The sequence below is a fragment of the Sturnira hondurensis genome, unplaced genomic scaffold (assembly GCF_014824575.4).
Source record: "Sturnira hondurensis isolate 20B ecotype Veracruz unplaced genomic scaffold, ASM1482457v3 Scaffold0014384, whole genome shotgun sequence".
In the NCBI taxonomy this organism is placed as follows: Eukaryota; Metazoa; Chordata; class Mammalia; order Chiroptera; family Phyllostomidae; genus Sturnira; species Sturnira hondurensis.
In genome coordinates, this window is record NW_028087015.1 from 36706241 (window position 1) to 36731000 (window position 24760).

The following is a 24760-nucleotide window of genomic DNA, read 5'->3' on the forward strand; positions in this document are numbered from 1 at the left end:
GGGGCTTTGGTGAAATACAAGGGCAGGAGAAGGGGAGAAATCCCACCTTCTTCCCCCTTTCACTTTCCAGAGAGGTCTCAGAAAGTGGCTTGTGTCTCCACTCGGTCCTTTCTTCCAGGGCCCTGGGCACGCTCTCTTTCCGCTCAGCCCTGCAGACATTCAGAGTGGGCCCAGCTTCCCCATGCCGCTCCTCTCTGGGTCGCCTCACTGTCCTCTTGGCCGCTTGGTTCTCTCTCGCAGTGTAGTTCTATCAAATTTCCTCTATTTTAAAGACTTGGAGTGGGTCTTACTTTCCTTGCTGGAGCCTGAGTTCAAATGAAAACTCTTGAGTGGCAGGGGAAACAGGATCCTGTGGGAAGGGCCCTAAAAATAGTGTAAGAGCAAGAACTGGAGTCAAGAGTCAGAATATTCAAGTTTCGATTCTGGTTCTGCCTCTTCCCTGCTGTCTTGCCCTGAACTAAGCACTCAAAATGCCATTTCCCAAACTGTGCACCAAGGCACCCCAGTGCACGACAATGAATTCGCAAGGACAGCACATGAACTGCTTGTGAGGTGGTTCACACTTGCGACATAGGCTCGCACTGCAGAGGGCGAGAGCAGCACGCGTCTGATTCCCAGACGTGTGAAACTGAGCAGTGCCGCACAGGTGCATGTGACCCATTCGTAATTGCAATTAAGAACAAGATAAAAATTAAAATATGACTTCTATTTAGGTGTACTGTATTTTTCAAATGGCTAATTACTTGTTAGGATATAAATACTTAAGTTGTTGGGACGTAATCATAAATGGAATGGTTAGATATTTCTTCTGGCCTGGGGGCACCATGAAGAAATTACTGAGCCACAAAGGGAGACCTGACCTGAGACGGTCAGGGCCCTGTGAGTCTCGTGTTCTCGTCTGTAAAGGGGAGAAACCTGCCTGACTTGCCCTGCAACTGTGGAAATGCAACTGAAATATTGTATGTAACGGGTATTGGTGTTGTTGGCTGCCCACCCAACCATTCTCCACGCCCCCAATTCTGAGGGAGCCTAGATTAGATTCCAGAATCCACCCGTCCCTCATACACCCGCGTGCCCCCAGGAAACAGAGCCCAGGGGTGCTCCAGGAACTGGCTGGCTTGACCTAAGAACGCTCTTACCTTCTCTGCCAAAGACAGGTGTAGGGCTGGCTTGTGACGTAGCCGCCTCTAAAGGCACAAGAGATAAGGTTTGCAAGGACTCCCTCACCTCTTCTGGATGTGGCTGTGTGGCTCTGGGATCCAGAGCTTGCTCCCCAGGCTGAGGACAAAGCAAACCCGTGGAGGGTGCTGAGGACAAAGCAGAGCCCGGACAGTGCAAACAGGGCCTGAGTGACTGGATCCATACGGCCCAGAAACTCACTTCTGGGTTCCAGTATGTGACTCAGAACATTTCTTGCTTGTTATGGATTTAGTCACCTGCAGTCCAAGGCATCCTAATTTGATGTAAGTGAAAGTATGTTGCAAATTATAAACGCTCCAGTGCAACTGTGACCGAAGCCTGGAATGCGCTTAGACACAAGATAGAAACCCGGAGACAAGAGGCCTTGATGCAGCCCGTCACCTGGCTCCACGTGCCTCGTTTTACTGATGACCATACAGTGGTAGCGCCTCATCACTCCAACACTGCAGGATCAAGAGAGTAGAAGTAAATGTATCCTGAAGTATACGTTCAAGGACAGAATCCCTACGTTTTCAAGTATGTATTTCCTGTTATGGGAATGTAGCTTAGTGTAGACACTATGAAAACCAGTGTACAGGCTTCCCACAAATTAGTATCATATAGCCCAGTAATTCCTCTTCCAGCATTTACCCCCCAAATAGGAAAACACTTATTTGTAAAGATATATGGGTCCCTATGTTCACCGCAGCATTATTTACAACAGCCGAGTCAGGGAAACAACCTTTGCGCCTGCTGATGGACGGTTGGAGACTGAAGAGGTGGTGCGTACATGGAGTGGAATATTGGCCTTTGCAGCAACATGGATGGCTCTTGAGAGTATTACGCTGAGTCATTAAAATAACTCAGATGGAAAAGGACAAAAACTGTGTGATTTCACTCAGATGTGGTATATGAAACAAAAAGTAAAAAACAAACAAGAACCAACTCAGAGTCAGGCGACACACTGGTAGTTACTGGCGGGGGGAGGGGAAGGGAAGAGGGTGTCGTGCGTAAAAGGGGTCAAATACATGGTAATGGAAGGAAACTGGACTTGGGTGGGGAGCACGCTACAGGGTACACAGTTGTCTAATTAGGGATACACCTGAATGTATGTAATATTATTAACCAATGTTACCCAGTAAACCTAATTTTTTAAAAATTAAGTGAAAACAAAAACAATATAATTCTTCTTTCACTAGAATTTCCACCTCCTTACCCGCACCCTTGCCTACTTCTAAATCTACAGTTTGCCAAAAGATAACTAAAAAGAGAGAAAGCACAGCATTCTCTGCATAAGGCTTACACTCCGGGAAAAATGTATGGGTGACTAACAAAAGCCAGTGACCTTATTTATATGCTTTTATTCATTAAAAGTTCACACCCTACAAAAACCAATTTTTCATTCAAACATTTTGCATCAAGTTAATTAATCACAGAAAGTAATACTCTAAGGTAGCCCGTCTATGTACCGATTTCTGCCAACTGGTTTTTATCCTTTTCATCAACAATCTATTCAACAGATTGTTAGCACCTCTTACAACATTAAAAAGATAGAAGGATTTGGTTCATATCCATTAGAACAGTGCTACTCAAAGTGTGACTTCTGAACTGGAAGCATTACAATCAAGTCTGGTAAAAATGCAAATTATGGGGTCCCACCCTAGACCCACTACATCAGAACCTCTACAGATGGGGTCTAGGAATGTGTTTTAACAGTATCCCCAGATGACTCTTCTGTGTGCTAGGACTTTGTGGTCCAGTGAGGGGTCATGTAAACTCCACTAAAAACAACTACTATCCTTGGAGATGTGTGCAAGGTGCACTGGAAACAGAGCAAGAGCGCCTAAGACTAGGAGCCAACACCTGGCACCCAGGGTGTCCCAGGGACATCACGGCATTGCCTTGGACATCACAGTGACAGAGCCAGATGCGAACCCAAGCAAGGCCTTTCTGCTCCAAGTTCATCATCACTGTACAAAATCGCCCTAGGGCTAAGAGAGGAAGGAAGTTTCATTGTGTCCAAAACACAATGAAAACAACAAAGGAGATGACACTGGAGGTCAAAGTCACAGAGAGGCTGAGCAGCAGGCCAGGGAGCACCAAGAAGGGCCTGAATGAATGAGAGGGTGGAAGGATGAGGGGCAGGGAGAAAGCACAGTGGAGTTTGCACCTTGTCCATCTAATGCATCTGCAGAGAATTTAAATCTAATGTAAATTGACCAAACTTCAGCCGACTTTTTAATATCACTGTGCACAGGCACTTCTAAATGACAGTGATAAAACATAATCACTGAAAAAACCTCAGCTAGGGAGGTGGAACTGAGAAGCATCACTGCTGAGTTGCATTCCTTTAATCAACATCCACAAAGTGTTCACTGAGGGCTTGGCACAACTCTGGCAACTGAGGATTGAGTGGTGAGTAAAGCCTAGAGTTCGTTACACAGCTTCCACACTGGGCACACATCGTTTAAGAGAGGGTGAGGGCTGCGTCAGTGTGTCATTGGTGGTATGCGGTGTGAAGAGAAAACTGGTGACAGCAAGTGATAGGGTGGCTGCTATTCCAGACAGGGGTCAGGAAAGGACTCCCCATAAGGTGACATTGGGCCAGTGGCCTAAGTGAAGTGAGGTGTAAGCCAGGGGCCTGCTGGGGGCAGAGGGAGACATGAGGAGAATGGAAACTGGGAACTGCAGGAAGAGTGTACGAGGCCCGTCCTGTGGAGGACGGTGCGGCTCCCGGGACATGAGGCACGCCTGCGTGACGCGAACCAACCGCCGCACAGAGGAATCGGGCTCTCTACAGAGGGGTCTGTGCAGAGAGGTGGGAGTTATCTGAAGGAGGTTTCAGGGTCATTTTCCAAACTTTTGGGAACCACCCTGCCTGGTTTCAGAAGCTGTAACCCTACCATGGCTAAGGCTGGGAAAGCAACCTTTGGACCGTAAGCCACTGAGGAGACAAAGCTTATCTCCCTGGCTGGAGGGCCGCTTCTGCTCCTTTTTCTTCATCCATAACTGGCCCCCAATGCTTGGTCAGTTAGCCAATGATGGGTAAGACTCCCCAAGGGGGGAATGACCTAAGACAGGCACAATCACATGGAGGCCCCAAAGAAGGACTTGGGGGACTACAGCAAGGCAGGTGATGGACCCTCACCCCTCAGCTATGACATAACCCGAGTGTTCATTCTGTCTGCAGAAATCTCCTAATCTCTTGGCTGCCTTACTACCCCTACCTGACTTAAGCCTGAGACAATGCCTCAAGCCTGAAACAATGCTGGTGGTGGGTATGGCCCTGTGCTGGGAAAGGGCGGGTCCCCTAGGGCAATCAGGCCTAAGAAAGAATGTGTAAAATCCTGTGAAACCTGCTTTGTTTAGAATGCTCTCAATTGAATAAGGGTCCAAGCAAGAAATGAGTTTGTTCCTCAAAGTTTTATAGCTCTTTAGCTATCTGACCCTGACTCAAAATAGGCCCTCAGAGTTCTTTGTGTGGTATCTATTGTTTGATCCTTACTGCCTGACAATGATTAACGAGCTTTACCTGTATTCCTGTGCAAAATGAGCCCAATAAAAGTCCATTGAGGCAAAGGCTCTTGGCCCTTCTCCTTTGAGAGATTGGCCACCCTTCCTCCCCAAGCAGATCAGGTCTTGGTAGACTTATTCTCATCCATGGGGGCTGGAGGGGCCCTGTGGGTGAAGCCCCCAACACTAAACTTCTAATTCAGAGACACTGCCTGAAAAATTTCCTTAATCAAGTTAAAAGGATCAGACTTTTCTACCTAAGGATGTTCATTTTGGTAAACAGCAGAGCCAAAACTATTTCAACGAGTCACAAAATACTATCTAACTGCTACTTTCAGGACTTTCTCAAAAGCTTTTCAGATTTAAAAGCTCACAAGTAAACCTTGGGTGGGGGAAGCTTTATTTAATAAATAACATTATATTAACTCATTTAAACTATATTATAAGTATCTGAGTATTTTAATAACAACAAATATAATCTCTCAAGTAAATGGGAGGTAGAAAAACTGCTACAATTTAGTATAGGTAAACTAAAAACTTTCCTAAGTCAAAAACCCTAGTATTGACCATTTTCGGAAGGTGATTGTTATTGGTTTTGTTGTATTCACCAACCGCGAGAACAAATGTCGGAGACTTTCGGGGTTCCAAAGATGTTACTTTATTGGCCAAGTTTAACCTGCGCAGGGGCGAACTCTCCAAAGTGTCCGGAGACACAGTGCCCGCAAGGGCTGCAAATGAGAGTCGCGCCAAACGCTTACAGGCTTAGGGTTTTAAGGAGGCGCGCAAGCAAGCTGGATACAGAAGCAGATGTGGCGGTTAGCGGTTGGCTCAGGGGCACAATAGGGTTACTGATTATTGGTGAGTTAACTCGTGCACTGGCTCGTGCTCCTTTACTTGATTGGTCAGTTGAGGTCCTGCACAGGGGCTGCACTGGCTCGTGCTCCTTTACCTGATTGGTCAGTCGAGCTCGTGCACAGGGGCAAAATTTCCCTCCCTAGTAACTGTCCAGATGGCTATCTGCCTGACTAACCTTTGCTCTTAACCCACATCCTGGAACAGACCCTGCTCTTCGGGCGTGTTCCGGAGCCTCTTTGTGTTAGTTAGTAAAACACCTTTTGCTTCCTTACAGCTATGTTCTGGCTAGTTCCCCTTGCCCTCAACATTCCCCCATTTCCTTTGGGGGTATGTCAAACCTTTGACTTTTCTTTATTTGGGATGATCAGGGGTCCTAGGACTGGGGCTAGGAAGGAGAGAAGAGTGTCCTGCCACTAGGAGGACGCTCCTGTCCTGGCCCTGGGCCATAGTCAAGCCTATTTATGCATTGTAAGTTTTCTTCAACTGAGCCACTTTCATTATTTTTCTCCTCCTGTGATTAACTATTAGGAGGGGTTCTGAGATTCCTTTCTCTTTCTGGAATCATATAAAGGACAATGGACGAAGGTCTCATCTTCTTATAACTACTTCAGGCTGGACATGGACGTCGTCCTACCTACCCTTGGGTCAGGGGTACCCTGAAAGAGGAGGAGGTGGGTGCAGCACAGAGGGAGTCCTTCCTGCAAGGGGAAGGACCTTACAGGGTCCTGGTCATTTGGCTGTCACCAGGAAGTCGCAGGCTTAGTGTCCAAAGGCTGGCATTACTGGACCGTTGGCCTTCTGATCAGGTCATATTCTGGAGGTGACAGATTAGGCAGGTCATAGGCATACGGCCTATGTAAACAGAAGAACACACAGATTAATTCACACAATAATTCCCAAACCAGTTGCGTGCCTGTGAGACTGTCTTTTGGGATGACATTCTATTGCAAGGTCCTTCCTGAAATGACATTTAACAGTGGCAATTTGACAGGTCCTTTGCACCTGTAAATTGTACATCTTTGGTGACATCACAAACCTGGTTTCAACTCTTAAATGAAAATTTAAGACAGTTAGCTGCGCCATTCTGATATCTAATACTGAGCATAGTGATTTTCCTAGAACTGTAATTTTTCTCCTTAAGATCACCCTCACTGTTATTATAAGGACTACTTTAGGTTCCACTTTTGATTTTGACTGTTTATTTGCATAAACACACCAAGAGCAGCCTGGATCACTTATGATCTTCAAATCCGCTTTGCTGGAACTCACACAGGGAACCTTCAGATTGACTTCTCAGTCTGCCCCTCAGGGCACAGAAGCAGAGCCACACATCCTCCATCTGGCTTCGCCTGTACTAGTCGTTTTACTCAAATCCTTGAGCCTCCATTGTGCCTATAGGTTCCTTTTAGCCATCTTTCAGGAAGACAACCTTCGTTCCTTCCCTGGAAAGGCTGGCTGGAACTGCACAACCAACCAAAGTACCAGGTTTTTTTTTTCGTGGGCTTTCGCTAGCTTCACAGGTCAATCCCAGTTCCTCTGAGCTCTCTGGTAACGACCAGAACCCATACATGCCTCCTTCAGGCGTGACATTCCAGTCAAAGTCCTGGTTAACAAAACCACTATTAATGACTGGTCTTATTGGTTTTATGCAAAGAAACCTTATGTTATCATTTATTCCTTCAGAATGCCAAATTCTGGAGGGATCAGGTAGGGAGAAAAACACAAAGCTTGAAGGAAAATCTTTCTCCTTCTAATACCCATCAAGATGCATCTCCATGCCTTATACCTTCTGTACTAACACCACATAATTTCTTTCCAAAACTTTCACATTTCCATTTATTTTTATAACTTCCCACAGACTTTCTACAATATTTATAAACCTTTTCCTTATTCACTTTCTTACAGAGTATGAAGTTTCAACCTTTTCTAGAATCTTCAATTTCCTTTTCAGAGCAGATACAGAGCAAAATATGGAACAGAGTTTCAGAACAATATACAGGTAGAGGCATTCTCTTGCACCAATGTGTCCACTGGTGCCTCGCAGAGACATGCTCCTTCAGGCCCGGTCTCATGGCAGAGACATACTGCTTTGCCTCAGGTGGATACACCTATCAGCCCCAAATGACCCTTCCTGGGTCCTGGCTGGCAAAGCATTTTCCCCAACCAGATACAGGTGACCTTTCCTAGGTCTTACAATACAGGTTTCTGATCAGAAACAGAATACATGTGAGAAATTTGCTCTCTTTCCACCAAATCAGAAAACAAGTAGTTGAGGTTTCCTTTACTCCAGGTTTAAAACTTTTATATTCTTTATATATATTTCTACTCATTTAGATTTACTTATCATTCTCTTTTAATTCTTGTTCCTTTCCTATACTGGGAAGGACTGTACCTAAACTCAGTATCAGTCAGCTTAAAGTCCCTAGATTCACAGGGACATTTTTTTCACCTTTTTGAAGCTTAGACCTTGCAAACACCTTATAAATCAGATGGTCAGCTATGGACCTCAGTCCATGACCTTCAAAACTTAGAGCCATTCCTATCAGAACCAGTTACACAGAGAATCTGACTGCTGCAGGGTCCACATAGCAGCAGTATATAGCTAAGCAGGTTTACAGAAGCAAGAAAGGAGGGCTACTGATAAATCACTAGTGGAAAAGGGTACATATATTAGCCGGGGAGGAGCGCGCGGAGAGGCATCCAGGGCTGGGGGCGCCTCTCGCAGGGGCAAAATGGCCGGCGCTTCCCGCGGAAACAAAATGGCTGAGGCAGCGTTATCTCCCACTGGATGGCCGTGAGCCCCGCCCGAGGTTATGGCGCCTTCCCCATAAGGTGTGCCTCTGCGGGTATGTGGAGGACTTAATACTCTATCCCCTCCCAGGTGGGTGGAATCTGGTTTTTCTGGGAGAGGGTAGGGAGGTGGAGCATTCACAGGATCGAGTGGGTCTTCTGGCTGCCCTGGGAGCACCGGGTAAAGCCTGGGCTTACCCAGCAGTTTCCTCAGGGCGTGACCATCGCCAGATTCCTCCCCACCCCCTGGCCTGGGCTTAGAAGTAACACATATTGCCCTCCTACCCCTCCGGTTTGTCTGCACGCATCTTCCAATAGAACCTGGGCGCTCAGTGGCAATATCCACCCAGACGTCTATGTACAAATATTGGTCTGGGTGGGGGACCCTATAAACCGTTGCCTGGACGGCAAGCAGGGTGGGCAGATCAAAGGTGCCCTCCGTGGGCCAGCCAACATTAAAGGTGGGCCACTCGAGCAGGCAAAGGGTTCGGAGGAGCTCTGGGTCCGGCGGAGGTCCCCCCGTAGCCGCTTGCCCGCCTCTGGAAGTCAGAAAAATTCCTTAGCCAGCAGTCAAGGGGGGGTCCCAGGCACGGACTCTCTCTGGCCCATCTTTATATATTGGACGACCTTCGGGATCTCGAAAATGAGAGCTGAAATCAAAAGAGTTAAACCAGTCGCCAAAACACACACTCATCTCTCACACCCACACAAAAGCGAACCGCGGTTCTCAGGCATACGATCACTCTCAGACGGTCTCGGCGCAGCGCAGCGCAATCCGGAAGCAAGCGCAAAATCGCAAATAATACCAAATGTGACCCAGTCACAACTCCCGAGGGCGTCCCCTCCTTGGGAGCCCCTGGATGGAATGCTGGCAACATCTCGCCTACCATCTCAGGGCCAAACGGTCTAGACCTTCCAAAACCAAAAGAGGATCTTCACAAATACTTACTCAGCCCGGGCTGCCCATCCAGTCTTCCGAACCCAAACTCCACAAAGGGAAATCTCGCTGGGGCCTCCAAATGTTGTATTCACCAACCGCGAGAACAAATGTCGGAGACTTTCGGGGTTCCAAAGATGTTACTTTATTGGCCAAGTTTAACCTGCGCAGGGGCGAACTCTCCAAAGTGTCCGGAGACACGGTGCCCGCAAGGGCTGCAAATGAGAGCGGCGCCAAACGCTTATAGGCTTAGGGTTTTAAGGAGGCGCGCGAGCAAGCTGGATACAGAAGCAGATGTGGCGGTTAGCGGTTGGCTCAGGGGCATAATAGGGTCACTGATTATTGGTGAGTTAACTTGTGCACTGGCTCGTGCTCCTTTACCTGATTGGTCAGTGGAGCTCGTGCACAGGGGCAAAATTTCCCTCCCTAGTGACTGTCCAGATGGCTATCTGCCTGACTAACCTTTGCTCTTAACCCACATCCTGGAACACACCCTGCTCTTCGGGCGTGTCCCGGAGCCTCTTTGCGTTAATTAGTAAAACACCTTTTGCTTCCTTACAGCTATGTTCTGGCTAGTTCCCCTTGCCCTCAACAGTTTCTTATTTCTTGTTTCTGGCTTAGAAGAGTCGGAATGCTGTGATTCTGCACCTTCTTCTTTCCATGCATCCATTGTACGAATCATTCCACACTGGAAATGCAATATTCAAACTCACTGAGCTGAGGGGCCTGGGCTTTACAGATTAGCTCTCAGCCTACTCCCTTCAATAACTTTGTCAGAGTAAAGCTGATCGATCTCTCCCTGGCTGAACCCAAATTCTCTAAGTATCTCTTCAGTATGTTCTCCCACCAAAGGATCCCTTCCAGAAGAAGGGGTGGCTGGGGTGTGGGACAGCAGAGGTGCAGGGCGGGGACTCACACCCCGCTCCACACCGGTGATGAAGGAGCCCCGTTCCTGGTTATGGTCATGACAGGGAGCCTCTTCACAGGTCAGAACCGGAGTCACGCACGCATCGGTGCCATCAAAGATCTGACACCACTCTGCCTTTGTCTTCTTTGCAAATATATCTGCTAATTTCCTCTTCATTTCTGGCCAATCAGTCATGCTCATCTGATTGGGAAGTTCATCAGACTTTAGCCCAAGTCCTGAGAGGAAAAACACAGTTTCTTAAATCACTATGCTTTGGATGGAATGATTATAGTCAATGAAAATGAGTTTTAAGCTTACTGTCCCAAGTAGGATATGGCATAAGGGCTCCTATAAAGGGATAAAAAGAAATTCGAACTCGGCTTGCAGCTGGAGCCAAAGGCTGCAGAGGCAGTAAGTAGGGCAGCACAACCCAAACACACTTTCCATGCCAAGATGTCATTACTCACACTCCACCAAAAGTGGTCCACTTTTAATGGTCTGGCCTCCAGAAATCTATTTCTTCGCTCTGAATAGGTTTCAGACAAACATTTCCTTGTGATGCTATTATCTGTCATGTTGCTATAAAATAACCTCACACTGCAATTAATGATCCTGAACCCTACAACCGATAAAATTTACACAATTTACATCTGGCTCCTTCAGTTTAATGCATAATTAATGTTTTTTTAAATCAAAATTGGATAAGTTTAGACATTATTTCTTCAAGGATTTTTTTGCCCTTTCTCTCTTCTGCTCTGAGATTCCTAATGCCTATGTTGATAAGGAAGAAGCCTAATGATAAATGATTAAATTCAAGATTGCAATTTTATAAACAACATTAGTTCTGTACGTTATCAAATTAAAGAGCTCTAGGAAGGCAGTGATATTTAATCCATTACCCTCTTAAAAACACTTCTGGGAACTAGGAACAAAAAACTTGTAAAGTGATCAAAGACTCACTGCAAATTGTTCTAACAGCAAACAGGACAGAAAGTTATCAGCCATCCCATTGTCAGTGGTGCACCCGGACTTTTCTCTCCAGAGTGATGGGGGGCAAAGTGAACTTGGAGCCCCCCCCAAACCCCACCCCAGAGAACTCCCACTGTTCAGCCTGTCTGGAGGCCCCCTGAAAGGCTCCATCTGCAGGGCTGTCTTCATCTGATCTCACTCAGAACAGCCCTATTCCCAGAATGTGAAAAAAAAACCAGTGTCACCTGATTGACATCATAACTGAGATGGCAGTCCTCGTAGAGCCTCACATAAAGGTGAGTAAGCAACCTTAAAAAAAGAGTGCAGAACAGGATGTCCACGGGGGACTTTGAAAAGCTCCGACCTATTCCTAGAGTTTAGAATCCATGCAAATGCCCAGGGTAGTGAGCATGCCCAGGAGAGCCAGGAGAAGGTATAATCTTTCACCTCTGGCTGACCTTGAGTCTCTGAACAAATAAAAAGCGAAGGCACAGAGTTCCTCAGAAAAGGATCGTTGATTTATTTGCTCAAGGCACTTAAGCGTGTCTCTATCCAATCACCAGCTGACCATTAAGCTAACCAAGCAGACATACTGGCTGTACAGACTTAAAAAAACACAATGAAGATTAAGTCCAGAAAAGTCGTTAAATAAACCAACAGCAGTAACTACAAACGCAGGATTGTGGAAGGGAAAGGAGAGACCTGATATCCAGAGTTGCTACATTATACTCTTTAAAATATCCAGTTTCAATTAAAAAAACTGTAAGGCATGCAAAAAGGAAGGAAAGTATGGTCCATGAACAGTAAAAAAAAAAAAAAAAGCAATGAAGATTAATACACACTGTCCCCGAAGAAGCCCCGCGTTGGATTTACTAAACAATGACTTCCAACCATCAATTCTGAATACGCCTTGGCACTAAAGGAAACCATACCTATGGAAACAGGGAAAGTATGAGAACAGTGTCTCGTCAAACAGAGAATATCAATAAAGAGATAGAAATTATTCTTAAAAAGGAGCCAAACAGAAATTCTGAAGCTGAAGAGGACATCAAATGAAAACTTCATTACAGAGGCTCAACGCAGACAGAAACTGACAGAAGAAAGAACCAGTAAGCTGGGAAAGAGGTAAACTGAGTTTACCCAGCCTGAAAAACAGAAAGAAAATAATAAAGGCAAACAAACAAAACCTTAGAGACCTGTGGTACAGCAGCACACATATCAACATAAGCATTGAGGAATCTCACTCAGAGCAGAAAAGAGAGAAAGGGCAAAAAAATCCTTGAAGAAATAATGTCTAAAATGTCCCAAACTCAATGGAAAAGCATTAATTGTGCATCAAAAATCTCAAGAAAGTCGAGCAAGATAAACTCAAAGAGATCCACACCTAGAAGTCATAAATGAGCCCTATGAGGTCACAGGAAACAAGATCAAATACAAAAATCACTACATATCATGTATTTCTATAGAAATGATTTGAAAAATGTCACCATTTACAACAGTATCAAAAAGCATAAAATGCTTCAGAAGAAAGTTAAGCACAGTGGCTGAGGCCTTGCGTACCGAAGAGCATCACTGAAAGTAGAGAAGACCTAAATGAGTGACAAGCGTGCCACATTCGTGGCGCATAAGGCTTAATACTGTTAAATGCCAATGTTTCCCAGGCTGAGGTAGAGACTCAAAACAATCCCCGTCAAAGTCCCCACTCACTTTTTTCATAGAAATTGGCGGGCTGATCCTAAAAGCCACATGAAAATGAAAGGGGCCCCGAGCAGCCAAAACAATTAGAAAAAGTACAAAACTGGAAGACTCACACTTCCTGATTTTAAAATGACTACAAGCAACATAATCAGGACAGTGTGGTTCTGGCATAAGGATAAACGTAAATCACTGGAACAGAAATGAGAACCCAAAAGTGAACCCTTACACTGATGGCCAAGTGATTTTTAATGAGGACGCAAAGACCACTCACTAGAGAAAGCAAAGTCTTTTCAACAAGTGGTGCTGGGAAATCTGCAAGGTCACACGCAAAAGGACGAAGCTGGACCCCTGCCTTACCTGGTATTCAAACATTAAAACTCAAAATGGATCAGAGGCCTGTATGTGAGCACTGAAACTACAAAGCCCTTCAAGGGCAACATTTGGGTGAGACAGTGTAAGTGGGAGTTCCCTGAATAACCTCTATGCAAAGGTTACTAAAGGGTAAGTAAGTGCTTTAAAAAGTGCTAATCATGCTAACATGCTTAGAACTCAACAGTAATTGCAGCAATTGTTTAGAACTGAAAGCAACATTTTTTTTCAGTGAATATGTTTTATTGCTCTCGCTTAGAAGGGCCTGTGCGTGGTGATATTACAAAGCTGGCTTAAGTTTGGTCAATTTATATTATATTTAAATTCTCTACAGAGGATGCAGTAAATGAACAAGGTGTGAACTCCACTGTGCTTTGTCCCTGCTGCTCTTCAGGGCCACCCACCACCACGGCAGAAGTTTTGTTCCCACCGCTCAGCCCTTTGTATAGCGCTGTTCTGTCCAGAATTTTGAAAGAATGCTTTTTAATCTTAGTTTTAATTTCTGGACAAAAAGGCATCCTACATGGTCCCGATAAGCCATTCTGTTCTACAGTTCTTCCAACTACACTTAAGTTGGTGAAGTTAACATAGCTGATCACAAAACACCCTCTGATGCTTGCAGTAACAGTCGTTTCAGCTACACGCGGTAACTTTGAGCAGTGCACCGCCCCTGAACAGCTACCACACCGAACAGTGAGACTCTTGGGTTTACAGTTGACAAATAAAGGCATTGTGATCAGTTTGTCGCACCACTTCAGAGAATATTCTAAAGCTTCTTAGATACTAAATTATCTGTAAAATGAACTTTATATTCAAACATTTCACAGAACAAAATAACTTCAGTTCAATGACTTAATTAGGGAAGAAGGGACAGGAGATCTTGCTAACTTCGGATACCATGCTAGTAAGACAAGAATCTGCGAGAAAGGTAAACTGCAGAAGCACTCGGTATCATACTCCAACAGTTTCATTCACCGAAGTCTCTCTGTGCTCTGGTGACAGCTGACCCTGAAGTGTCACGAGGGACGTCTGCCAAAGATCACGATGAACACACAGTCGTTTGCAGGGAAGAGAAGGATCACGGCACACAGGGCAAGATAAATGTCCAAAGCTGCGGAGTATGAAATGTACTAAAAACATTGAACTCCCACCAAAGAGATTATCGGGTCTTAATTTCCTAGGACTGTAAAATTACCTGTCAATTGAAAAGATGGGGGAAACATCCCACACCATAGTGATGGCCAGAACGAGGTTACTGATGAGGTGGACATGTAGTAAAGACATCCTGAATTTCAAACTGCCCCAAACAGAGGCCAAGGAACAGCCACAGAAAAGGAGGGGGCAGTCGGCAGGGCGCGGGCAGGGGGGGCGGTGATAGCTCCTTACCTTTGATCAGCAGCTCATAGAACTGGGGCTCTATGGCCCCGACAGCCATGAACCCCCCATCCGCCGTCCGGTAAGTCCCATAGAAAGGCGCTCCACCATCTAGCATGTTCTCTCCTCGGGGGTGCTGCCACAGTCCCACTTCACTGCTTTTCCACAGAAAAGAACTGAGATACGCTGCTCCTTCCACCTTTAACGAAGCAGAATACAAATCCAGATAATTAAACTGGAGAAGCATGGTTACTTTCTACGTAGGTTTTCTATTTTAATAGTTGTGCAAAACTGTTTATGTTAGAGTATAGGAAGATTGTACCTGATTATACAACTTCTTTGATATTTTGAGAAACTTAGTGCAGGTTTTTGGTACAGTGGGTTTCTACACTGTTCAGTTCAGAAAATACTGTTTAGACAATTAGAAGGTAGCACTTTTGTTCTTCCTTTCAAATAAGACTGGCAAAATGTTGATAATTTCTGAAGTATGTCAGAGTAGGAAGTCCATTTACAGTATACTCCCTCAACTTTTGTATGCTAAAAACTGTCTGAGTAAAAAGCTAAAAATAAAGCAAAAAGCTTTTCAAAATCCACAGTCTGGTCTCAATGTCTACAAACACAGACACAGATACAAAGCCTAAAGAATTCTGCAGGTTCATTACGTTACGGCAACATTTAGCTCATCCCAGTCTGACTCCAAGCCTACGAAAACTGCATTTAAATATTTATCATACCTCAACTTCAGTGATCACTAGAAAGCTCCAAAATACAGGCAAACCCCACTTGACTGCACCTCACAGATGCTGCAGTTTTTATAAACCGAAGGTTTGTGGCAATCCTGAGTCGAGGGTCTACTGCTACCATTTTTTCCAACAAGCTCAGAGGATGGTTAGCATTTTTAGCAATAAAGCATTTTTTAACTAAAATATTAAAGTATGTACACTGTTGTTTAGATATAATGCTGTTGCACATGTAATAGATTACGGTACAGTGCAAACATAACTTTATATGCACGGGGAAACCAAAGAGCTCATGTGACTCAATCACAACACGCACTCCCCTGCGGTGGTTACAGCCAAGCCTGCAGCTCCTCCGCAGTGCGTCTGCACACCTGACGATGCGGGTGGCACGGGTGCGGGGCTTTCTGAGTCCAGACACACCAGTCTGGGAATGCCAGCTTCCCCCAGGGTCCCGAAGCTAACGGAATGGATTCCCATCCGCAGTCAGGAGTCCCACGGGCTTCAGGCCCTGGCCATGGAGAGGAGGCTGCCTGTCTACCCTTAAGGCTTTTGCCTCCCAGTGACTCCAGCTCCCGAGGAAGAAAGCCATCGACACCCTTGTCTCTGAGGTCCCCAACAGAGGGGCCCTTCCAACTGTGAGTGTGGAATTTCTCACACTTCCTAACTCTGAAACAAATGCAAATTATCACTTTGGATACATCCTAATTTCCCCTTTTACCTTGAAACCTCACGTACACCTGAATTTATGGCTCTGATGTTTGACATCACCAAAATTGTGGAGTTTGCTTAAGTAGCCTATGGCAATGCAAATTTTTGAATCTGTGTTACACAGATCTCAGCAAGTATCCATATTTTACACACATGTGAATACACACATATGGTGATATACACAATTATATACAATACACTTACAAACATAATCTCTCACACACTAGACATACTGACTGACGCGTCTGTTGAAAAAGACGTACCAGTGGAGCTACGGATCCGTCTGGCCCACTCGGGGCGCACAGGCTCCACCACCATCACTCGGTGCCATGGGAGGATACAGGACAAGAGACACAGCAGGTACAATCCTGTCTGGTCGCCAGGCTCCCTGGACCCACGGCGCCCTTGCCCCCTCACCTCCACGCAGTGTTTGTGGCCACAGACACAGTGTATGTGTAACACAGGCAAACTGCAGCCTCAATCCCCCAGCCCTGCATGCTGGCCTCATTGGTATAGACCCAAGGCTGCAGGCCAACGCACAGCCCGCAGACCAAGGGTAAACGCAGCCACACGGGCCCCTCGTCCTCCAGATTTCCTGCCTCTGCAGTTTCCAGGGAAACAGCACCATGAAGAGACAACTCCCAGTCATCACAGGATGCTACTACTAAAACATCGGGAAACCACTGGCCTAAAACAGTAAGGTACTGAGCCCCTACAAACTGTTTCTAGCACGTGTGTTTCCAGGGATGGGGGAGTAATGGGTATGGTGCTTGACTGATCCATTTGGCCTTGAGAAATTACCCCACACTCGCTGTACCCTAATGCAAGCAGAAACCCCAAATAAAGCTCACACCATTCTCACGCACTAAAACCTTATCATCTTCCCACCCACCATGAAATTCTGTTAAACACAGACCGATGAAAGTAGCAATTATATTTCACTGACATTTGACTACAAATAAGCAATTACATGTCATTAGCAAATTATTCAAATTATTGCTAAGTAAGTACTTAGCCTTAAATTCTCCTTAATCTCCCAAGGCCCATGCTTGTCTTTAGTAAAGCCCTCTGGATCACAGGGACCAGTAGAGGGCAGTAGAGGCCAGTAACTGAGAGCACAGGCTGCAGCATCCAACTGCCCGAGTGCAGAGCTTCCACCCCCTGAGACTTCTTTTCCATTATCCTCCCAAGTCTGAAAGTCTTCAAACGCTAGATGGGAGTGAGCACACCTCCTCCAGGGAGCCGTGCGGATGGGGAGGGGAGACAGAGGTAAAGCACGAGCCTCACACCTGCCTTGTGGTAGGTGGAGTTGGTGCTGCTGCTGGTGCATGCCGGGCCTGGGCCAGGAGCTGAGACAGAAGGCCAGCGGACACGAAGGACAGTGTGGATGTACCCCGAGGGCAGACTCACAAGGCACAGAAGCAGCACCAGGCTGCAAACGATTAGCCTGAGAGGAGAAGTGCAAGCCAAGGCTGCAGAGACGAGGGATCCTGGCAGGAAACAGCTTTCAAAAGGCCACCGACAGCTCCAATTTACAGGACTGCTCAGTTTCAAAACTCTTGAGGTCACCACCCACATATGACCCCTGACCGTTCCTTTTTCTTGGAGCTTTCTCTTGCCCTCACAACGCTCCCTCTGGTCCCTGACCCAGCTCTCCTTGGCACGTGCTTCTCTCCTGCGCGCTCACTCCTCAAACGCTGGTGTTCCGCCCCCCACCCCGACCCCCGTTGTCCCCAGCAGGCCACAGTCTCCCGTGGCTCCCAAATGACCGAAACCTGTTTCTAGTCTCTAACTTCCAGTATCCCTCCTGGATATCTCAAAGGCACTTCAAACTTGAAATCACCAACACCGAATGCCTTTTCTTCTTTTTCTTCTTCCGAGAAAAATACTAACAACAACAAATTCTTACGGAGTGCCAGGCGCTGTTTACTCCCTGAACACTGAACTCATTCAGTTCTCTAGCAATGCTGTGCGGCAGACCCCATCACTACCTCTGTGGCACACAGGACTGCGGCACAGAGAGGCTAAGGAACGCACCCAAGATCACAGAGCTGGGAAGTGGCAGAGCTGGCAGGGAGGGAGTCGGTTACCAGAATCTGCGCTCCTGACCTCTGCCTCTTCCTTCGGTAATCCTCCCCAGGGTGCCACGGACACCCTCCACCAGTCACCCACGCCAGAGATAAGGGGGCCATCCTCGATCTTTTCCTCTCCCCTCACTGCCAATGCATCGACAAATCCCAGCTTGAACATCTCAAGTGTCCCTTGCATCCAGACCCATTCTACCACTAACCAATCTGGTACTTGCTCTTAGCTCTTGGCAGTAACCCAGTAGCCGTCTGGGTCTCTAGTCTCATATCCCTCAAGTCCGACCCTGGTCCTGCCTCCAAAGATCCGTCCAGATGCAAATGCGTCGTGGCACTGGACTGGGCTCTTACAACTAGCTGTGAGACCTTGGACAAATTTCGATGCTTCAGAAAACTCCCCTTTAAAATAACAATGTGTTCCAAGTGAAATCGGATTAGAAGAAATCACTCAGGGAAGGTGTCTAGTTTAACACCTGCATAAGGCAAAGGGTCAATGTACGACAGTAAAAAAAAAGAAAGAAAGAAAGAAAGAAACATTATGATGTCCAAGTCTCCCCTACAAAGTACAGCAGGAAGGTCCAGACTAGTCCATTTCACCTTAACACCCTTAAGAATCCTCTGCTGCCCTGGCCAGGGTGGAGCATTGGTTGGAGCATTGTTCTGTAAACTAAAAGGTCACAGGTTCAATTCCCAATCAGGGCACATGTCTGGGTTGTGGACTTGGTCCCCTGTTGGGGCATGATCAGGGCACCGTCAGGGCGCATACAAGAGGCAATGGATTAATGTTTCTCTCCCTCTCTTCCCCCTGCCTGTCCCTTCCCCTCTCTCTAAAATCAATGAGTGTGTCCTCAGATGAGGATTAAAAAAAAGAAGAATCTTGTCTGCTAAGGAAGATTTCTTGAACCCAGTTCTGAATGAGGGTTTCATGAAAACTATATTCTAATCACAAGAAACAGGTTGGGGAACATTAATAATAAAATTCAAGAATTAAGGAAGTCACGCAAAATATATAAAACAGACTCCACAAACATACGGTCACAATATGACATTCTGACTCCTGTGAAGAATATGAAGTTGTGTGTGTTGTTTTCAAAGATATCTTTGGGAACTTGGATTCCAACTTCAGACCTTGCTGATGCCCCAGGTCCGGAAAGGACTTGAGGCAGCCTCATGTCATCCTTAGGAGCAACTGGCAGGGTGAGCGACCCCCACTAACACTCACCATGCTCGCATCGATGACCTGCCCTCTGCCAGAGCGCGTGCGTTCGAAAAGAGCCATCACGATGCCCAGGGCGCACATGAGGCCGCCACCCCCGAAGTCGGCCAGGAGATTCAGGGGAGCATATGGGTTCTCACCCCTTCTGCCGAGTTTTGACAGGACACCTACAAAGAAAAATCAGAGCACACTAACTGCAAACCTGATGCACCTTTTAAGTTAAGTGCATGAACATCTTAGAGGAACAACCAATCTCTCTAGTTGCTGACATAAGCGAAAACTGTGCAGAATGCCTTTCCGATTCAAAACATATTCAGCATATTCACAAACAGGCTCTCCCTCCAACCAGGTTCCTTCTTGTATTCTTTTGTTTTCTTCTTTTCTAAAACTTTCATTCCACCTATCATTTTCAGAACTTTATTTCTAAGTTCTTCCTTACTGAGTAAAATGAGAACATGATTCTAGGGCAAAGAAAGATTGTATTCAATTCAGTTTATGGCTTAACAACAGTGTAACACAATTTCATTCTTATTAGAAAGAGATGCAAGAAAATAACCAAACACAGAAGAAAAGGAATTCAATTCCTAAACAGCTGTGAAAACCCAATTCTATATTCACTCTTTTCCTCAGCCTTCAAATGTGTGCTCACGGAAATTCTGAGACAATTCACTCAGCCCCACACTGTTCTCAAATGTTAGAATCAGGCCATCCTACAACAGTTCCTCACTGGCACAAATGCTGATGAAGTGGTGGTGTGACCTGAAAACCACCGCTGTCCTGTGTCCACTGACGTGGTGACTGGGGCAATAATGGTTCTCCACGAGGGTGGGGAAAGAGGGGTGTCAGAGCCAAACTCCATCAGCATTTTCAAACTGGGGAGCAACCACCCCTGCTACCACCAAGCCCCCAACTTCCTAGCAGGGGCTTGCTGGAAAACCGACTTCACAGATGCGGTCAGTATGTCACTAGTGAGAGTGTGCTCTCCATCGAGTGTGCTAAGGTGGGGGGGAAGAACGAGGACAGCTCCGAGACAAGCTGACCCTTTGCAAACCACCATACTCTCCTTACTGATTTAAATATTTGCCTTTAAAGGTGCCTTTTAATTAGCTGGTGTAACTAAGTAGATCTTGACTGGAAACAAAATTAAAAGTGCAGAGAAATTATTTTTTCAACATACCTGACAAAGCCAAAAAGTTGATGTCGTGGCCTGCTACCTTGCAGAGCCGTCCTGACTGGCCAAAGCCAGTCAATCTGGCATAGATGAGCTTTGGGTTCTCCTTCTGCAGAATCTCTGGGCCCAGCTGGAGTTTCTCCATGACACCTTAAGAGAAAAGTAACTTCTTTTTAAGAGAGCATGAACAGAGGGGGGTACAGCCCCCTTTCTGTGGCAAACACAAGACAGCTCTTCAAGTAATAACATGTGTGGAGGGTTTGTAACATGCTAAGAACCAGAAAGTGAGGCCACCACTTCTGGAATGCGCGGCTGCCGCCCTGGATGGTGCTTTCCTTCCAGCACACCCATTTCCCTTCAGCACATCCAGCCCTCTTCCATCCCCACAGCGGGCACTCCATCCCCTCTGTGGGTGCCTTTAGTTTCTCAAATCCTCTCCGTAGTAATTTATTAGAAATGGTTTGTTCTCTTGGAGCAGTTACCCTGGGTCTTTATTTGGCCAACAATTCACTGTCGAAAACTGCTCTTCCTTTTCAAACCTTTTCTTTTCGGATGCCCGCCTCCATGCCCATCCCCTTCTACCCCACGGTGCCCTTAGGTAGGCATACATTCCATCTTCCCTATTGGCTCAGAAGCTCTTCAGGCAGGATTTCTGCCTGAGTCCGAGCTAGGCTTCAAAGCATCCGTGCCTTTACAAAAAGACTCGGTAACTAGCCAGGCAAGAAAGGTTAGCTACGACAGCCTCCAACCTCTTATGTTATCCGCAAGTACAATGTTGACTGTGTGAAACTCAGGGAACTGGCACCTACAGCCTCCTGGAATTAAAAGTAGTAAGACCGCATGAGACGTTCATGTCGTGGTCTTCCTAAGACGACACATCAGGAAAGAACTTGGGTCCTCCCCCTCAGCGGCAGCCACAATCCTGCCACCGGGCAGCTACACCTGCACCCGCATCTCTACTTCCCTCCTAACCACAAGGCCCTGCACAAATCATCTAACCAATCTGAGCTTCCTTCATCTTCAAATGGGACACGATAAATTATGATATAATCCTAAATTATACTATTATTCTGAAATCTGGCTGTGAGGGTAAATGAGTTAACACATCTAAACATGCCTGGTGCCTCACAGACGTACAGCGCATTCTCGAAAAGTTGACTGACTTCACTCCATATACCAGGCAAAGCTCTGGACTTGTACCAGAGCAAGATGACACTGACAGCTGTCAGGCACGGATCTGCGTGGTGCTGGACCCAGCCACCAACTTCACAAGCATCATTAGGACAGCGTCAGATAGGCTGCAGAAGGCAGGGAAAGAAAGAATCCCGAGTGGTGGAAAGGAGGGAAGAATGGGTGCCATGAAAGTAAGATTTGTAGTTACGGATGAAGGGCAGGTTTCTGATGAAAGCGACTGGGTGGATATTGGTTCCATTCACCGGGATAAAAGATCCATAAGCCGATGCCACTTTTGGAGGGAGTCTTCCCTCCTGGGTTCGGGGCACCTGTGGAGGCTGCAGTGCCCGGTGGACAGTCGGAGTTGTGCAGGCCCTGTGTAGCCCTGCAGTCTACAGCTCTCACACAGGGTGTGCAAATAAAAACTAGGGCACCTCCTGTCTGTGAAACGAGAAAATAACGGGAATGGTAGGACGGCTCCATTGAGCAGTATGGGTGAAATTAAGCCGGAGCTTAGACATGCCAGCATTTACGGCAGGGAGTGTTAGCCTGAGTCAGCAGATGGCTTCCCTCCTCCCCGAAATGTAGCCAAATAACTGTATCTTTCTGCCGTTTTCGGGTAGAGAGCCTATGACTTTCATTAGATCTTCATAGGGTTCATGGCCCTCAAGTAACCCAAGGACACAGATACAAATACGCGATTAGGAAAAAGAGAAACTTGGGAAGAAGCCAGAGAGAGGTAGGCGTAAGGAGAAAAAGGGGCAACAGCTTTATCTCTGACGCCAGGTATGGAAGATCATCTCCAGGGGCGAATCACCAAGGACATCAAGTGCAAGGCAAAGGTCTAGAAAGGCAGGGACGGAAGAGTTTTTGTGGTCACAAGGCAAGTGTGTGGCGTGCGCAGACTCCAACAGTTCAGCTGCCCCCCTTAGTCGGAGGCCTCGGAGGAGCCGGGAGGGGGCTCACCGTGGCGGAAGGGCTCCAGCACCACGTCCGCCCGGGTGCACAGGCGCCGCACCACGGCCACTCCCCGCGGCTGCTTCAGGTCCACGGCCAGCGAGCGCTTTCCGCGGGACAAGTGGCTCACGTCGCCGGGGGCGCCGGGCCGGTCCACACGCACCACCCGCGCCCCGAAGTCCGCCAGGACCATACCGCAGAACGGGCCCGGGGCCAAGCCCGCCAGCTCCACCACACGGACGCCCCGCAGCGCCATGAGGAAGAGGAAACTCGCAGGCTCCGTCCAGGCCGACCTGGAGCGCGCGCCACCTCCCTCCTCACCCTGCTCGCGCCCCGGCGTCTGCGCAGTGACGCGCTCCCTGGCCCCGCCTCCCGGAGTGGAAGGCCGGTCGTCTGCATAGTGGCTGTGCTCTTCTTTCCGCAACCGAGTCCAAAATTAACCCCTGGCTTGACCTTGAGAGTTCTCAGGCCTGTCACCAACCTCTTGCGACGCTTTTACCCTCACTTTTCTGATGCCAGCCGCGGTGCCACCGAGCCCATACATCTCTCCATTCTTGGAGAAATAAACAATGAATAAATATTTAAGAACGATGCCATTTTCATCCGAAGTCTGCAAATGGTCTTCTTCATTGATCCTACTTATCAGGCACAGGTGATTTCATATACAAACAGCTTGAGATCCCTTCTAGATGCGCTCGGTTTGGAGTTACAAGCTTTGTGGATTATATACTTTAAAAAAAGTTCAGGCTACATTAAGGAATACCTGTATTGTGTAATATCAGAAGAAAATCGGAGCCAAATGAGAGCTTTAAAAATGTTTTTGGTTTGTCACCTGCCATTTCTATGGATACTACAGATCTCAGTTTTTAATTTTAATGTGCAATCTGTCTTTTTTGTAAGTACTATAAAAGAAGTCATCACAAATAGCCCCATTATTTTTACAAATCCTTTTCCCTCATCTCTGTCTAGCCTTTGTGTAGGTGGCCTGACCATTTTGACTGTTCGGGAATTTTAATAGACCCAGAAGTGGGTGCCGAAACAATCTCTATCCTAGTCCTTTGATAGATACAGATTCTGGTAAGATGTCTGTCTGAAATAAGTCCAGCCATTGTTAATAAAAAGAGAACGGGTTGAGCGGCCTGGGATGTAACCTGGCAACCAAGGAGAGTGGACCGGAATGGCAGTGGAGACTGAGCAATGAGCAATGGGCAACTGAGCAATGGAGACTTAACTGTACTAGTCAGTAGGGGTGGTAGGTGCCATTGAGTGAGCGTGTGTACTGTGTGGCCCTGGTCTCCTTCAAAATAACTGAGTGAGTAGAGCAACAAATCTGCATCTTCATAAATCTGCAGCTTAAACATTCCTCCATGAAACTAGTTGGATGATTCAGAAAGCTGTAGCTATGGGTAACTGACTGTTGATTGGCAGCTTCATCATGACCACACCTGCTCAGGCATCACATCTTGTGCAAAGATTTTTGGTGAAACAGCACACCACCCAGGTGACTTAGCCCTGCTACAGCCCAGAGTTGGTGCCCTGCGACTTCTGGCTTTTTCCAAAACTAAAATCACCTTTGAAAGAAAAGAAATTTCAGACCGTCGATGAGATTCAGCTGAGGGCAATTTGGGAGCACTGTGTGAGGTCTCAAGCTGCCTACTTTGAAGGGGACTAAGGCGTTATGTCCTGTGCACAATTTTCTTGTATCTTCTTCAATACATGTCTTCATTTTTCATAGCACGTGGCTGGATACTGTCTGGACAGACCTCAAATGCTGAGGCAACCTATCAAAGTGGTCTCCCCATTTCTACTGCAGGGGATTTGCACCAGCCTGAGTTTGCAATAAAGGGACAGAGGGCTTCCCTACTAACTCAAAAGGGCTTCCCATTGTCAAGCAAAATGGGATTATTAAATTCAAATGACTGTGGTGGATTGAAACACATCAAATATGTGAAAAATTATAAGTTAATAATAGTGCTTTTAAAAAGACTATTAATTGCCTTTGAAGGTTTCTAGGGTACTAACTCATTATTCTATATAAACATTGGTAAATAGAAGTGAAAAAAGCAGGCATTTATCTTGTCTTCCAAGTGAACAGTGTTTCAGGATAACCAAATAGCTAG

At 46.6% G+C, this 24760-nt stretch overlaps 1 protein-coding gene across 1 annotated transcript; it reads right to left on the reverse strand.

The window, feature by feature from the left end:
* Positions 1-9873: 9873 nt before the first annotated feature.
* AMACR (alpha-methylacyl-CoA racemase) lies at positions 9874-22899 on the reverse strand. The gene is made up of 5 exons (XM_037063142.1): positions 22650-22899; positions 20517-20660; positions 19346-19506; positions 14604-14790; positions 9874-10417 (listed from the first exon to the last, which is right to left on the reverse strand). Exons 1-5 carry the CDS (start codon positions 22894-22896, stop codon positions 10008-10010), a joined length of 1149 nt encoding a protein of 382 aa, XP_036919037.1. The 5' UTR covers positions 22897-22899; the 3' UTR covers positions 9874-10007.
* Positions 22900-24760: the final 1861 nt, after the last annotated feature.